Source organism: Corvus kubaryi, unplaced genomic scaffold (assembly GCF_017639235.1).
Source record: "Corvus kubaryi isolate FWS band 111438036 unplaced genomic scaffold, C.kubaryi_AGA036_p1.0 37385, whole genome shotgun sequence".
Taxonomy (NCBI): Eukaryota; Metazoa; Chordata; class Aves; order Passeriformes; family Corvidae; genus Corvus; species Corvus kubaryi.
This window is the reverse complement of record NW_024581127.1, coordinates 34,643,418-34,661,174: the sequence shown is the minus strand read 5'-3', so window position 1 is coordinate 34,661,174 and position 17,757 is coordinate 34,643,418. Positions and strand designations below refer to the sequence as shown.

Genomic DNA, 17,757 nt, shown 5'->3' with positions numbered 1-17,757 from the left:
CCAACAGGCACAGATATATTCCAATCCTTGCTGAGACCACATCCTTTTTCTATTTTTAATTGTGTCATCTGTTACAATAGAGAGTTAGAGCTCAGAAAGGTGGAACAAGCCAGGCTCGTTTTCCAATATGTTGCAGCACTACTGTGTTCAGAGCCTGTCACATGAGCTTGCAAAACATCTGTCTCCCTTAGAAAAACACCAGCACCAAAACTCTGCTGTTCTTCACTCTGTAGGCTGGGAAGGGGTGTTATTCCTCCTCATGGCTCCCCAGCCCCTAGAGGTGCAGTCTTCTTTCCTTTGGAACAATCTCTGGCTCATCAGTTTTGTTGGGTTAGGCTGGAGGAATTTATCTTGCAGACAGATATGAACTGTCATTGCTGAATGGAAGGTAATTCCATAGTACCCCAGTTCTAAAATACAACAGTGTCAGACAGGGATCTAAACTGTTTTTATGATAGACTTTGAAATTGCTTTAGAACCACTTGAACAGCTTCGGTGTCTGTTTTTTCTGTGTCTTGGGTGACAGAGAGGCCTGGCCTAGGTGTGGGGAAAGGATTTAAGTGCCTCCTTATTTGTGTAATTATTCCCCAGTGTGTCCCAGGGGTGGAGCCCCAGCTGTTGTAGCAGGGTATCCTTGTTAGAAGAAGGATGGAATTAAAAACTTATAAAACAAAGTTGTCTTTACTTTTGATGAGTTGTGTACGCTCCATCTGCCAGGAAAATTCAAGCACCAGTTTTTCCATGACTACAAGGGTTCGGTGACTCTTGTATTGGTGACCCACATCCCATGTAAAAAAGGGATTATGGCCACTGTGGCAGCTTGAACCTCCCAGCTGTGGCCGCAGGTCCTTGGCTTGCAGGCGGGTGAACAAACACACCATAACACACAGAAATACCTGCATGAGCACCACTTTTTGTTGCTCCAGCACCAATGGTTTTAATTTGACAGTGGCAGTGGTGAGTGGTAGTAGCACTTCTGCTTCCAAACTGAGGGCTCAGACTGAAGTTGTGCAACCTACTCATGAGTCTGTGTGTGCTGTTCCTGCCCAAACTGGCTGGGTTAGGGCTGACTTGATGTGTCCCTGTGCTTTAATCACAACTCCTCCTATGGTGGAGTTTCTGCTGAGAAAACATAAAGGTGAATGGCACATCTCTTTTGAAATGCCACACCCCAATTTCTGTTTTCACTCTTTGTTAGAATTGCATTAACCCTTTCAATTCGTGTTTGACAATCTCTGCTGCTGTTATTTCTCCTCTTGAGATGGTGATGATGTGTTTTCTCTTAAGAGTTGCCTGAATTGAATGCTCTGTGAAGCAGGTAATGACAATGCCCATACTTAAAACTATTTTGCAAAAAATGGAGAGGGTGCAGAGAAAAGCCAAACCTGTTTGATGTCTGAAAATCAGACCTTAAAATTCGTGCCATCCCAATTTCTGTTTGAGACATCTAAGAGGACTCGATCGCGATAAGTACCTCTCTAGGAGGAAAGACATCAAATAGATAGCAAGGGGCTCGTTAATCTGTCGTTCTCACACAGAAGGAGATCAGGAGATAGGAATTAAAGCTACACAAATTCAATCCTTCTGCATGAGGATAAGCAGCCATTAGAACTGCTTATGGAGGGGGCTCGATGGATTTGGCTTTGCCACGAACCTTTCAATCAAGATTCAAATGTCTTTTTACAAGATACACTTTAGTTCAACTGCAGTCTACAGTCTTGATGTGGGAGTGATGGGACAAAATTTTATGGGAGGAAATCAGATTGGATAATCAGAATTGCTCTCTCTGGCTTTTAAAATCTATGAATCTATGAATCTATAATGCCTTTTAAAGTGCTTTCAGGTTGAAGAAATACCCATAAGATACTCTAGTGTTGTTGCTGTGTTCACTACCCATAGTATTTTTTGTCTGATAAAACCAGTTTATTTTTTACAGTCTTTCCCCAAAAAAGTGGGTAAAGCTTTTCAGGGGAAGGCTGCTGAGTGTACTGCTAAGATCTGGCAGAGCTAATCCACTTTAGGTAAAGAACTTTTGAGGGTTAGAAAATGGGGAAGAATGCTCATGATTCTTCCTGTACCATAAAGTCTCTTCAGGAAACTCAGGAAGCTCTGACTTGGAGGATGGAGAATAAGTCAGTGCTGTTGTTTGTGTAGCACCATGAAAGTGGCTGAGCAAGAAATGAGCATCTACATTCCAGATGCTCAGCAGATGATGGGGTTACTCCTCTTGTGCCAGGTGTGATGTGTTGAACATCCTAAAAATTCATAAATCCCATCACAGCTCCTCTTTCCCTCCTTTTCCTGGCTTTCTGCAGCCTCTCTGGGGTTTTTCAGGTTCCCCGCTGTGTTTGCAGATCAAACCATGCACCTGAAAGGCTTTTCTCCCTCTTGGGGTGCTAAAGATCATAGAATCATGGAGTCATAGAACCAGTAAGGGTGGAAAAGACCTCCAAGATCTCGAAGTCCAAGCTTTGGCTGAATGCCACCAAGGCCACTAAACCTTGTGAAGTGCCTTGTCGATTTATTTTTGAACACTCCCAGGAATTGTGACTTTGCCCCTTCCCTGGCTGGGCTGTTCCAAGCTGTCAGGAGCTGGCCATGTTATGCTTTTGTTGTTTAGGTTCTAAAAATCCCAGGTTGTGGCCTATCTCTGCAATACTTTTTATGTCTTTGGGGAATGACTATTTTTAATGAAACAAGAAGTCAACTTTGTACCGGGATTTTAAAGCACCATTGAATTTTATTGAGTAACACTGCAGAAGTAATAAACCCTGTGTACTTTGTCCCTCTTTGCTGTCCTTATTCTTTTTGCAGAATTCTGAGCCTTTGGGGTGACTTAAATTCTTGGTCACTTCAGGATTTGTTTCCTGACCAAGGGGGAGTTTATAGCTCTGAGTTGATTGTGGCTGTTCTCACCTATAAATGCTTCCTACTCCCTTTTTCTGCCATGAAAATGGAAATCTTCCTTATTTGTTGAATAGAAATCTTAGCCAGGACAGCTGGCTCTGTTTATGTGCTACTGAATCACTCTCCTGCCAGGTCATGAGCTTATAGACTTTTTTTTATGCCATCTCTTATGGAAGTGTGAGGGGATAGAGGGAGATTTTTCCTAATCTTTGCATCTGCTTTCTCTCTCTCAATCTTTTGGGGCTGTCCCTGTTGAAAATGTGGAAGGTTCATAGAATCATAGAGTCATAGAATGGTTTGGGTTGGAAGGGACCTTAAAGGTCATGTTGTTCCAACCCCCTGCCATGGGCAGGGACACCTTCCACGAGACCAGATTTTCACATAGTGCCTTGACTTTTGCAACTTTTATGTTTTGTTTGTTTGGTTGTTTTTTTTTTTAAATTTAGTTGATTTTCCTATCAGGACACAAAAAGAAGCTCAACTACTGCCTGAATTTGTCTCATTTATGTCTTTTTTTTCTACATATTTTTATCAAGGCTTTACATTTTTTCATGTATAACTTTTAGCTGCCTCTTAGTAAGTGTCTTATAAATAAGTACAATAAATAACACTCCTAAATGAAGTTGCTCTGGTGCATGTTGTCTGATCTGTGGAGAATATACTGGAGGAATCAGACCTGTGCTGGCCAGATGGAGAACCTGAACTCTCTAATGGGTCTCTTGCCTCTCTAATTCCTGCTCCTCACTCATTAATGACTGCCCATAACAGGTTGGTACCATGTGCAGTCCCATTACCTTGATCTTAAAGGCTGAGTAAAGGATTTTTCCAGCTCCCTCAGGTGTGATAGAGTCTCCATGGCCATCTCAGGATGGTTTCTTATCCCCCACTGATTTAAGGATTGCAATGGCACAGACAGCTTGGGCCAAGCTCTCTGTTCAGTAAATCAATGCAGCTCCAACATCACTGATGCCTTGTGAGTGTGTCTCATCCTGGAGGACTCGGGTGTGCCTTTTAATAACAAAAAGTACAAGGCTTTTAAAATAAGATTCCTGTTTTAAGAATGGCTTCATACATCCTTCCAGCAGAGCTTGATGTTTTGCTCCTCTGATCAAATTACTGCTCACGTTACCAGAACTGGTACCTGGAGAGGGATATTCCACATCCAGCACAAGAACTGCACAGATTTTGATAAAGTCATTCTTGGTCAAAGCAAGTTAGATTTAGCCCAGAGTAGCTCAGATTTAATTATAGAATCATAGAATGTCTTGGGTTGGAAAGGTTGAAGATCACTTGTTTCCAACCTCCTGCCATGGGGCAGGGACACCTTCCACTATCCCAGATTGCTCCAAGCCCCATCCAACCTGGCCTTGAACACTTCCAGGGATGGGGCAGCCACAGCTTCTCTGGGCAACCTGTTCCAGGGCCTTACTACACTCATAGTAAAGAATTTCTTCCTAATATCCAGTCTGAACCTGTCCTCCATCAGAGTAAATCCTCTCCCCCTTGTCCTATCACTTCATGCCCTTGTCCAAAGCTCCTCTCCAGTTCTCTCTGGAGCCTTTTCCTCCCCAGGCTGAACAATCCCAGCTGTCCTGGCCTGGCTCCAGCCCTGTGATCATCTCCGTGGCCGCCTCTGGATTTGCTCCAACAGATCAACATCCTTCTTGTGTTAGGGGTCTCAGAGCTGGATGCAGTCGAGGTGGGGTCTCATGGGAGGAGGGTAGAGGGGAAGAATCAGCTCCATTGAGCTTCTGGCCACTCCTTTTTTGAGGTAGCCTGGGATACTTTTGGCTTTCCTGGGATTCAGGAGACTCATGTTGGAGTCTTAGTCCTGCTATTTTCCAGATGAGGGTTATATCAAATGGTGACCTTTGGCTCCTCCAGAGTGCATAACTCGTCATTTTGAGATAACTGACATTTATTTAGTTGTCTAAATACTATGTTTGAACTGGAATATTAGGTAAAATTACTGGATAAGAACTTAATCCCAGGTCACTTTCTCATCTGACTGACAAACGCTTTCCTCACCCCTTGCATTTATGTCTCAGATTCTTTTCACCTTTTTGTGGGTTTTCTAAAATACTGAACAAATCTGACAGCTCCTTGATTTGCCTCAGTGTACAATGGCGTGAGTGTGAAGTCTTGAACTGTTTTGTACAGTAGGAAAGCTGCTTCCCACTCCAGTCTTCTCCAAAGCAGGCGGCAGCAAAACTCACTTGGAATTGTCCTTATTTTTGCAGGTCAGGTTAGAAAGGTTCATGGATGCTGTAGCTGCTGGTTTTGTTCTGGAGTTGCACACATGATGTTAACTTGTTCTTACAAATTCAATGTCCTCATAGGTCTTTTCTTCACCTTGGCTTGCTGTCTGTTCTCCAAGGACCACACTCTGCTTTGTTCCAAAGGGTTGATGGGTCCAAAAGTATTTTTAGTTGATGCAAGACTTCGTATTTGAACTGGACAGCATGTGGATTCCATGGGGAATTGATTTGTTAGGATTGTGGACAGGGAAAGAGGGAATTATAATATCCATGAGATCTCTGCAGGGTTAGTGCTGTCCTTCTACAGAAGCAAATGGTTATTAGTGAAAACTTCCAATTTATTCTTTAAAACATTGTACTTCCAGCAAAGAGTAATTATTAGCTCAGTTATAGACAATTCCTTGAGGCTTTATCTTACTGAATCTCCAAACTCAGCAGTAAAAACTGTTACTGAGAACTAGCATTGGTGGAAATACATGGTGGTATTCAAGGTTTTTTTTAATATTTATGTAGTTCAGGCACATTAGTAACTTTTTATGCTGTTTAGTGACTTTTGGTGTCAAGCCAGCAGAACCCAAAAGAGAAGAGAGGATTTTGTCAGTGGAAATATCATTAAGTGGCTTGTTCAAAATTACAGGCCAAGTCCAAGTCTGCAGAATCATTAAAACAGAGGATTTCTTAAATTTCTGCAGAAATAATTGAGCCATGTTTCTAATCTGTTCTTTCTATCCTTAAATATTGAAGCGTGACTGATAATGGGTTATGGGTTTTTACAACTGGAAACGTCCTGAGAGAAATCCCACATGCAAATACCAAGAATGTAATTTATTTAACATGTTCCATTGTGGGAAATCTTGAAGTGCTTTTCTTGCTCACTGTGCTAAGTCCAAAAGTAGTGACCTGTTGTTAATTTGAAATTGGATTTGAGACAGTGAAATTCAAGGGTGGAAAAAGAAAACAGTACTGCTAGATTTCTGCTTTTATCTACACATACTTTTTTTTTTTTTAAATCTGAAGTCATTGCAAATTACAAAGCAAACTATGTTTCCACCTTCCAGCTGCTTTTAAGGTAGAGTATTCTCTTCTCCTGATGGAAAAGCCCAAGAAGTAGTTGAGCACAAACACAGGAGGTGATTGCAGCTCCATTTTATCTGAGCCAAAAGAGAGACAACATTTCGACTGTTAAAGTCTTGAACAAGAAGGTGGAAGATATCAGAGTAGACATCAGTTTTCCTCCTCTTAATTATTATTCAGAGCAATAAATAGCTATTATGCAACTTCTTGCCTCTTCATCAGGGGCACGTTTCCAGCTGCAGATGCTCCGTGCACAGTTCTGTATCACCTCAGGGCTGGAGGAGTCAGAGACCTGTGCAAGGTCCATGGAAATGAGGTTTTCCTGACAAGGGGTCATATTCCATCCTGTCATGGAATGTTATACAGGGATTCACCATTTATGCTTTCAAAGGACCTAGTTTATCATTCTGTGGCAATAGCTTTTGGTAGATGTTGTCCCCTTTCTCTCACAGGTTACTTGTTCAAATACTTCATTGTATTTTTTAAAAAAATAAAATTAAATTAAAAGACAAACAACAGAACTAAGATCCAGTATTTTTTTTTTTTTTCTCTGAAAAGGTGTACTGCTTCTTTATCTTTTCTTTCTCTGCTGTTGACAGTGACCTCTCTGGAAAGAAGTCTTCGATCCCTGGGGACCTCAAATGATACTCAAGAGCTGCAGGATGGACTGTGAGTTTATTTTAAATTGTTGCAGATCTTTCTTTGTCCCAGCCTTTCCATTTTTTCCCCTCATCTATCCTCACCCTTTTTTCCATCCTTTTATTATAGCTGGACATGTTTTTGTCAGGATTACTTTGCTTTTTTCCGTTTCTGTCGGTGATTAATGGCAATAGGATGTGTATTGATCGTATAAAGCTTTGCTTGTGCTGGTTTCAGGTGGCAGAGAATGGTGTGGAGATAACACAAAAAAGATGGCCCACAGTGAAAGAGGGCACTCTGTGGTTCTGTAGGTGGAGTTATTTTTCTGGTTTTTGTTGTTTTCTTGTTGTTGGGGGTGGTGGTTATTTATTTTTAAAGTGAAGCCGGAGTAGGAAGCTGTGCTGGTTTTGGCTGGCATGGAGATAATTTTCTTCACAGTAGCCAGTGTGAGGCTATGTTTTGGATTTGTAATGAAAGCAGTGTTGATAATCCAGGGATTTTTTAGTTACTGCTGAGCAGTTCTTACAGAGTCAAGGCCTTTCCTGCTTCTTACCTCACCCCACCACACCAGCGAGTAAGGAGTGAATGAGTAGCTGTGGGAGGCTAATTGCTGGCTGGAGTTAAACCTAAACAGATGTTTGTGTAGTCTTTTCTTTTGCCTTTTCTTTTACCCCCCAGTTCCACTTGGCCAAGGTACGTGAACCCAAGAGGAAACAGAAAAGGGACTTGTGACAGGGGCATGTAGTGACAGAACAAGGAGGAGTGGCTTCAAACTGAAAGGCAGTAGGTTTAGATTGGATATTAGGAAGGACTTCTTCCCTGTGTGGGTGCTGAGGCCCTGGCACAGGTTGCCCAGAGAAGCTGTGGCTGCGCCATCCCTGGAAGTGTCCGAGGCCAGGTTGGATGGGGCTTGGAGCAACCTGGGATAGTGGAAGGTGTCCCTGCCCAAGGCAGGGGGTGTTGGAACCAGGTGATCTCTAAGGTCCCTTCCAACCCAAACTATTCCACAATTCCATGAAAAAAAAGGAGGGAAGAGGATTTTATAGGAGGAGAAGTGTGTTGTGCTGTTGGAAGCCGCATCACAGCATCATGTGGCACCACACTGACAAAATGAAACTTGCGTTGCAGTTGCAGTAGATACAGTTCATTAAGCTGCCTCTTCCAGAGCTGTGTACACACAAACACGTACAGTTAGCTCTCACTGTATGTGTGCTAATTACAGAATTCAAATGGCTTTTCCAAATGTAGCACAATTCATTAAAGGTGCCTCCCTTCATGGAGCTTGCGCACAAAAACCAAGTGTTTAGGATATGGTTCTGATTTCGTGTGTGTGACTGCAGTTCCTGCTGAGACTTGGCTGAGAAGAAAAAGGAGAATTTGGGGTTTATTTCTATATTTGCCTGATGGACTTGGCTGACCTTTTCCTTGCAATATAAACTCTCAGACCTGTTTGCAGTGTCTCTCCTTTTCTCTCCAATCCACTGCTTTCATCAGGGCATCAGATCTGCCCTAATTCACATATACTCTGTTTTGCAAACCAGAGCATTAAAAATAGTAATAGTAATAGTCAGAAGATTTGAAAGTAAATTTAGGAGATTGGAGAGGATGTAAGAGTATAAACTCAGCCTGTGGAGATCGATGTAATCAGGAAAGATGTTTACATGTACAAAATTATTTGCAGCATAAAGCACCTTAATAACTGCTGAAGATCCTTAACCCACGAAAGACTCTGCATCATGCAGATACTGTGTCTGCTCTCCTAAACTATTCTCTTTTTTTAAATTAAATAATCAATTCCTCGACTCTTCAGAGCATTCCAGAAACATGGATGGATAATTTTCCCCTTTCCTGAGCAGTTACATAAATAGATGCATAAGGCACTAATTGCACTAATTATTTTTTGATCTTGGAATTACCATTAATTGTCCAGATAGTTAATGCAGCTTTTTTTTCAATTTTAACCGTGCTTCCCTACCCCTGTCATCAGCCCCAGAATTCCTCCAGCTGTCTCCTGGTTCATCCCCTCTCCCCATGCTCTAGCAGGTCTCCCATTTCTCCCATTTGACTTCTCGTATCTCCAGACAGAACAGTTCCAGGGTGCTCTGCTGAAGAGGACCAGCAGCTCCCTTCCCCTCAGTCCTCCCTTTCTCTCATCCTGTCCTGACACTGACGTGTCCTTCCACTGCCCCCCCCTTTTTCATCACCAATGCAGGCAAACAGCCTCGGGTGCTCTACAAGAACCTCTGCTTGTCTCTTGTGAGAGCTGCACCAGCAAAAAGCAGTGTGCCATGAATCAGGAGAGCTGGCAGGGCTGCGTAGATCTCTGCTCAGGAGGGTCAGCTCTTCAGGTGAGACCTTTGGGGCAGTGCTTTCTGCTTCCCCGGCTGCAAATCATGGCTTAATCTTCCTCCTCTGCCACTTGACCCCTTTCCTTCAGAGGCTGATGTATGTCTCTCCTTGAACACCCTCTAGCTTGGAAGATGGGAGCAGTGAGGGAACATTTGGCAGGTTTATAGCCCTGGCTGTTAGGAAAACGACCATGTTTTTGGGTATCTAAGTAGTAAAATTGCCACAGTTTCTACTTTCTTGTTAAGTGGCTGTCACTCTGCCTAAAATGAGGCTGCCTAAAATTAGGCAGATGAGGGAAGGCAGAGTATTTGGGAATAGGGATTAATGGTGAATTGTTCTGCCACACAGGACATTCAGCAGTTTTGGACTGTAAACTGCAGAAGTTTTGCTTACCTAGCAGCAGGGTCCTGCTAAAACAGAAAAAAAAAAAAAAGACCAAAGTTACCTGATTCCTTTTCAAATTCATGCAGACTTTCTGCCTCTTAAGAACATGACTCACAAAGGCATGAGATGAAGGCAGGATTCTTTCTGTCAAATTGGGCTATTCCCTGTTCTGAAATAGTTTCTCTGCATTTGAGAGCTGAGTCTTTCAGAATAAGGATTGTATCTGTGGCGAGTGAATTTGGGAGAGGTTATCACAAGTGGAGTGCCAGCTCTAGTCAGTGAGACAGACTTGGCTGCTGCTGTGAGCAGGGTGTATATGGGACCCAAAGTGAATAATCCTGGTCAAAGCTCTTCCCAAAGCCAGCACAAATATTTGTGTGCTGCATGCTTGGAGCTGGATGTCCTGGCAAGTAAAACATAAATGCCCATACAAAACTCTTGGCTGAATGCAACTGGCTCTGGATTAATTGGGAAGGGAGTGGGAGCAAAAGGAAAAAAGGTGCATGGAGCTGAGCTGTGGAGCTAAGGCCAAGAGGAAAAGCTGAGGCTTCCTCCAGTGACGCAGGAAAAATCGACTGATTTGGTTTTTTTCTCTGACCTTTGGTTTAATAATCTAGGCTTCCAAGGCATTTATCTGCCTCCTTAGCCAGAGTATGTGGGATGAGGGGGTTCTCCAACATTAGGCACTGAAGGTAATGAGCTTTTAATTTAGGCAAATCAAATTAAACACCCAGGTAGAGCACTGTCTCCAAGAGTCAGTCTCTTTTCTTTTGACTGGTGTGGCTGGTTGGTCTCCCAGCATCCTCCACAAAGCAGCTGGCAGTGAACACATCCTTGTAACCCAGAAAATGCTCTCTGAGAAGTGTCTTAGAAGAAGAAAAACAATTTTAAAAGTCTTTCATTTTCACACAACCCAACCCTGTCTTACTGTGATCTCAAGAAAAGCAAAGTGGCCGTGTGGGCTGCAAGAGGCATTTGCTGACTGCCTGGAAGACACAAGATTGAGCTTGAAGTGGCAATGAAAGGTCCTTGATGTCCTTTCCTTGGAGGCTGGGTGGCTACAGAAGTGATCTGAGCTTTCCAAACGAGGCTGCCTGCACTGCTCACCTCAGAGAGGAGTTTCTCACCTTATTGGACATTTGACCGTGTGTCAAGAGGAATAAGAGCATTGAGTCACAATCACAGTTTATTACCCATTTTCAGGTGTGTCTGGGATGTAGCCCATGAGTCTTCACTCCATGGCATTTTTGGATCCTTCACTAGTCCTAGCAGAAGAACTTGCCTGTTCAAGAAGGAGTTTAAGAAGGATATTTTTGGGGCTTTTAGCACTGATGAGATTTTAGCATTGATGAGATTTACTAAAAAAAAGTGTCGATTTCTCCTGATTTGAGGAAAAAAAAAGACTTCTGGATTTCACCTCACTTTTCCCACTGGTATTAATTTTTTTTAAGAAGTGCACATTATTGAAATATGTAGGATTTTTTCCTGCACCAGAGAGAGGGCTCAGCTCTACATCTGCACAGTGTGAGAGAACAAACCTGCTTTTCTGATTGAACTGATACAAAACTTTGGTTAAAATGGTGCATGGCAGAGAATTCCTTTGGCCACAAAGGAGTTTCAAAGTATTTTCCAAATGGGGAAGCTGAGTTTGAGATCTGAGCTGCTTCAGGGTGAGACAATCCAAGAGTCCTGGAAAAGGCTGAAAGTTCAGCCTTTGTATTGCTGCTCTTACCTGTTTTTTGGTCAAATATTAACTTCACAGAGCACCTCTTTTCCTTGGGCATGCATATATAGATTGTTATATTCTTTACTGGGATTGAAGGGAATTCCATCTTCCTCACCCTTCCCCAGGAAATTTGCATCATCACCAGAAGATTTTTTTGGGAACAGCAAAATCCCTTCATCAGTTTATTTTGCCAGCCTAAAATCGATGGAAGCCCAGGGTGAAGTATTGTCAGTTTGGGGTGCTTTTGGGAAGAGAAGCATCCACGTCCAAGCTGGAAGCCATTATGAACATCAAGAGTCAATTAAACTGTGAGAATGAGCTCTTCAGAGCTCTCAGGCTCGGTCTGAGGTGCTTTGCTGGATTTGTAGAAGCACTTTTGACCCGTGTTGACATTCAGGATAGAATCAGTCAGTTTGTGATGGGCTGGACTTATCTATGAGTCTTGCTTGGCACAGGTTGTTACACCCTCTTATGGGTAAGAACCTAAAGGTGCTTGCCTACATTATCTTGGTCTCTGGAGTCTGTCAAGCTTCAGCTCATCCTGGTAAGGTCAGAGAATCATGGAATGGTTTGGGTTGGATGGGATCTTGAAGACTGTATAGTTCCAGTGCTCCCTTTCCATGGACAGGGACACCTTCCATTAATCCAGGTTGCTCCAAGTTCCATCCAACCTGGCCTTGGACACTTCCAGGGATGGGGCAGCCACAGCTTCCCTGGGCAACCTGTGCCAGGGCCTCAGCACCTTCAAAGCCAGGGATTACTTCCCAATGTCCAGTTTAAACTTGCCCTTCTCAGTTCAAAGTTATTCCCCTTTTCCCTGTCACTCCATCCCTTGTCCAAAGTCCCTCTCCAGCTCTCTTGGAGCTCCTTTAGACACTGGAAGGGGTTCTAAGGTCTCCCTGGAGCCTTCTCTTCTCCAGGTGAGCACCCCCAGCTCTCCCAGCTGTTCTCCAGAGCAGAGGGACTCCAACCCTCAGAGCACCTTTGTGTTCTCCTCTGGACTCAGTCCAACAGCTCCATATCCTTCTGATGTTGGTGACCCCAGAGCTCGACACAGCACTGCAGGTGGGGCCTCACGAGGTCATAGCAGAGGGGAAGAATCCCCTCCCTTGATCTTCTGGCCACACTTTCTTATGGTGCAGCCCAGGATGTGATTGGTGGCTCTTGGGGCTGTTGAGGTGCCTCAGTGTCGCAGTTGAGACGGACGTGACACTCATGAATCACTCACACCAACTCTGTTCAGAAGGCAAAAAGCTTATCTTTAATACCACACAGTGTCTTTCATGCTTTCTTAGCTGTTTACAGAGTTTCAAAGCACAACAAGCTTAATTCAACCAATCACCACACACCACTGGGTGATAATCACACAGCATGTTTTTCTACCTCTACTTCAGCTATGCCTCTTTCCTACGCTCCTTCTCTAGCAGAAGTAACAGGCCTGAGCCACGATTTTACAAAGGCAACAAGGCCTTCATTTTATAAGGTTTTACCTGTATGCAACACTCCAAGGTGTCTGAGAAACATTGGTGGGGTTGGCAGTTTTGGTACAGGACTTGCCATTCTTTCACTTCTGAAATGGCAGCATTAGGTGTGGTGGCACACTGGGACATCTCAAGGGACACTACGTGACCCCCTGAATCAAGTGAGGGAACTGGCACTGGTATTTCATCTTTCAGTTTCTTCCTACCTAACTCATATTACACTGAGAAACGTAGTAGCCCTTGGCTTTTTGGGGAGGGTTGTGGGGTCATTTGTACCTTAGCTGTACCAAAGTGATCTTTGGACATTCCCGTGTTCCTCTGGCTGCTCCAAGGTGGTTGAATAGTTCCCCTCATAGCTTGAAGCCTCACCAACCTGCTGCAGAGGGGGATGAATCCATGTCCTTCAGCTTTTCTGAACTGACATGAAACAATAAAGACTTTTTTTCTCAGTTAATTTTACCATTTATGTGTATTGTTTCCCTTTTCTTTTCTTGTTTCACCATTAAGTTTGATAAGTTGGAGGTATAGCTTAAAAATTTACTTTTTTTTAAAGTGTCTGTTAAAAAGGTTTTAATTCCTCTGGAATACAGATTCATTTAGAGCAGAATGATGTTTTAAAGTCATAATTTACGGAAAGAAGATTTGTTAAAGTAAATCAGACAGAAGCTTTTAAGTGTCAGCATGTTTAATTAAGGGTAGGATTTAATAATGTTTTATATGGTTTTGTTATACTGCTTGTAGAAGCTTAAAAAAAAAAAAAGATTTCCATAAATATTTTGAAATGTCGTTTTGATTCCGTTAATATGTTAAACCCTTCAAAGTAATACCTTCCCTGTTCAACTCAAAGCAGTCGGATTAACTTTATCTATCCCCCATTTATCGCTGCTGGCATCAATTTCTGACAGGAAAAACCTTCTAGGTTTTGGCAGTAAAAATTGGTTGCCAGATTGCAACATTTGTATTTAACTGTATAATACACTCGCTGCCTTAATAACTGTATTTATGTGACACATCTCACCCTTAAGAATCCCAGAGCTCCCGATATGTGACATCCCTGTGATAAATTACAAAAGCTGGTGATGAACTGCAGAATTCTCCAATGATGATAAATTCATACACTTCTGAACTGCCTCTCCTGCTTAGAGAGGTCCTTGGAGTATCCCTTCACATGCTTGAGCAATTTCTGATGGTCACTACAAATCAATCTGTCAGCAAAGTTTTTCTTTTCAGTGTTTTTCCTCCCAAATCGTCCTTGCCAGAGTTCCGAGGTGGCCAGAAACCTTGGCCAAAGCGAAAGCGTCTTCCCACAGCAAGAAGGGTTTTAGATGTAGGCTAGGAATTTTAAAGCCTGTGATGATGGAACAATGATTATTTGTTGTGGCAAGGGATGTATGCTCCAGGAGATGACAAAAAATGGTGGCATCTGTGGGATAACCAACAATCTCCTCTTGAAGGTCTCCTACTGCCGCTGCTGTTTATGTAATTTTTTAATGCTTTCATGTCTCAGCTCATGGTTTCTGTCTTCTCCTCAGTGCAGTGGTGAGTTGGAGAATCACAGAAAATCACAGCCTGAGGAAGGTTGGAAGGCACCACAGTGGGTTGTGCTGTTCTTCCTCATGTTCAGGTGGAGCTTCCTGGGCATCAGTTCCTGCCCGTTCCTCTTCTCCTATTGTTGGGCCCCATGGAGCAGAGCCTGGGCTCTGCTCTGACCCCTCCCTGTAGACACTGACAAACAGGGATGAGGTCCCCTTTCAATTGTCTCTTCGCAAGGCTGAGCAGGCCAATCTTCTTCAGCCTTTTCTCATAAGGGAGGGGCTTCAGTCCCCAAATCATCTCCGTGGCCCTCTACTGGACCTGCTCCAGGAACTCCATCTCTCTCATCCTGAGGAGCCCAGAACTGGACACAGCACTCCAGATGTGCCTCACCAGGGCTGCGTAGAGGGCAGGATCACCTCCCTCAACCTGCTGGCAATGCTCCTCCCAATGCACCCCAGGATCCAACTGGCCTTCTTGGCCACATGGGCACCTTGCTGCTTGTGCACCAGGACTCCCTGGTTTACTCCTCAGAGCTCTGAAGAGTCAAGGGAAGAAGAGCACACTCGGCGCTGGTGAAAACTGTGTTGCTTCAGAGCCCAAGCCTTCCCATATCTCCTTGTTCCCATCTCCTGTTTGCAGATTTGCCCACTGGCTTTAGGTCCAGCTGGTTAAACACCAGGGCTGTAACATCTCTAGGGGAAATGAGGAACAGGAGAAGCTACCACAATGTGAGCCCAGGCCCTTGCACATTTGCTCCAAGGATCTGCAGCAGCGTCCCATGGTTTTTATACCATTTGGAGCACAGATATGGGTAAACAATTAGATGATTTTTTGTCTTCTGCCAGTGACTAGATACTGGAAAAATAAATCTTTTCACCCCATTCCCCCTTTGGTGCCCCAGGTGAAAAGTGTTCAGCCTTAAGGGGAAGGGAACACCTGAGATTTATGGATGTCCGTGCTCAAAAGGACTGGCAAAAGTCAGACGGTCCACCCAAGTGTACAAAGTTTTATTAGTAAATTACACATTTGGCATGGAAATCAGTATAAATTAGTCCCTGACTTCCTGTCTAAGCAAAAGGAAGTGAGTTTTGGATAAGGGGGTAGGGTGAAAGGGAAGAGAAAGAGATGGATTAAACATGGGAATAAAGATCATCAGTGCTGGCTCCAGCATTGATCCAGCTGATGGGGTGTCCAGGATCCTGGGGTGCCCATGTGCCCAGGCTTCATGGGGGTACCTTTTATAAATAAGTTTTCCCTGTTATTTTCTCTCTTTTTATGCAAATAAGTTGTCATGGACAGCTAATTCTTCTAGACCTGTGTGGAAATGGGTCAGAGCCTTCAGGGATCTTGTGTGGCCTTGATCCCTCCTACAGTCCATGCCCTATTCTCGACCTTATTCCTGAGCCTGCACTGTGCTGTTGTGCCAATCTCCAGGAGCCAGAACCTGGATGTTTTTCCCAGAAAAGTGCTGCCCCTACCTGTGCATGGTCCCTTCTCCAGCCACATCCTGTTCTTGCTCACAAGGTGTTATTGCCAACAACCCTTGCTTGGCTCCACGACCATCCAGCTATCAGTGTTTGAGAGATTCACATTACTCCCCCTTAGCTTCCAAGCTCCTCCATCTCCCTTTTTGGAAGCCAACTGCATCCCCCAGCGAGCTCTCTATTTGTAGCAAGAAAATTGTACACTACCAGAAGTGTAGCTGGATATTGCAATGTGTAAAAATACTGTCGTGTTTGGGGTTTTTTTTCCATAAATTTATTCTTAGATGTTTATCTGGGAAATGCTGATTTCGCACTGATGTTGTTTTTATTTTTTTTGTTTTATGGGTGACAGAAGGACGAAGAAATAAATAGAATAAAGCATTCTTCTCTTTTCATCTCTTGGGCCACCATGATAGTTTTGCTAATTTTTCAGATGCCTTTCTGAGATTAATCATTACAAATATATGCAAATTTCCCCTCTTAATATAACCAAAATAGTAGCTTTTTAATTTGGGGTTTACGTCTTTTGACATTTTCATGTATTAGCAATGAAACGTGGGATATGATTAGGTTAAAAATTGGCGTTTTGAGTCAACAGAGAAAAATTCATCCTCCCTCACCTTGAAAAACAAACCAGCTTCAGATATTTTGCCTCTTTCCTCCTGCAGAGTTACAGAAACTGCAAGACAAGATCACCTTCTGTTAGCATAGCCTGCAGAGGGAAAATAATTTTATATTTGGGTTGAAATATCCACAGGCAGGAAGTTTATCTAATGACTTGTGATCCTGACTGGAGCAACTTCCCTCTGGCTCTCTAAATGCAAGTTTTGTAAATTTTTTAAGGCCAAAAAAAAAAAAATTCTTGGAGGGAGGATAGGACAGCTGCATGTTTATGGTGGGATTTAGTGCCATTAGTTCCAAATTCAGCCATGCAGTTCTTGTAGATTGGCTGGAGGGACCTGTGGGATGAGGTTTGTTTAGGAATTCACATGTGGAGTGAGCAGTTCTCAGGGCTGAGCATTCATTTTTCCAGGGACTCCTCCAGGGCTCTGGCACAGCAATCCAAACATGCCAATGCTTCTTGGAATCCTCCTCTTGGCTTTGGGTGAGGTCTGGCTTGTCCTTTGAGCCTGATGCTGCCCAAAAAGCTGGGAGTGACAGTCCCATCATGAGGAGTGATGTTTGTTGTGACCTGTGGCTTTGGCTGATCCATCCCACGTTTCTGCAGGGCATCTGTGGAAGCAATTGGCATCCTCTGGAAGGTCTGCTGTGCTTGAGGGGCAAGAAAGAAAGACAGAGTCCAACCTCAGAGCAGAGTACAAGGATTTGCTGATCTCTTGCTTGCTGAGGAAGTCCCTCTGGGATGAATAGCTGCACTTTTTTCCTGCAGTGATTTAGTGGGTGATTCCTTCTCACTGCTCAGTCAGGAATAAACCCTCTGAGCAGACACCCCTCCATCTGCCCACTGCAGGAGGCACACCAGGGGTTAAGCAGATCTTTAGGTTATTTGTGTGGACACTGGGTGCTTAAACTGAGTAAGGAGATGGTTTTTTTGGCAAATAACACTTCCAAGTTTAGCACTATTGTGAGGTCAGAAGGAAATCATAGAACCATAGAATGGTTTGGGTTGGAAGGGACCTTAAAAATCATCACGTTCCAAACCCCTTCCATGGGCAGAAACACCTTCCACCAAAGCTGGAAACTCATAGGGGATTTGGTTTGAATGTCTTTTACTGTCTTGTTTGAAGTGAAACTGGGTAAGGCAGACAAGGATGATCTTTGGGAAAATGTCTTGGAGAAATAGAAGTGAATAATGCCAGGTGGAAACAGAAAAAAAGAAGGAAAGAGAAAAGATGGAGGAAAGGGGAAAGGGAAAAAGGGAAAGGGGGAAAAGGGGAAAGGGGGAAAGGGGGAAAAGG

At 43.5% G+C, this 17,757-nt stretch overlaps 1 protein-coding gene across 11 annotated transcripts in view; it reads left to right on the top strand.

Annotated features, from left to right (window-relative positions):
* Window positions 1–17,757, top strand: part of TSNARE1 (t-SNARE domain containing 1) — a 462,499-nt gene that overhangs the window by 153,098 nt on the left and 291,644 nt on the right. For all 11 annotated transcript variants that reach the window (XM_042036010.1, XM_042036008.1, XM_042036001.1 and 8 more), the window contains one exon: window positions 6,839–6,908. In XM_042036010.1, coding sequence (XP_041891944.1) covers window positions 6,839–6,908 — 70 coding nt within the window. The remainder of the gene's footprint in view (window positions 1–6,838; window positions 6,909–17,757) is intronic.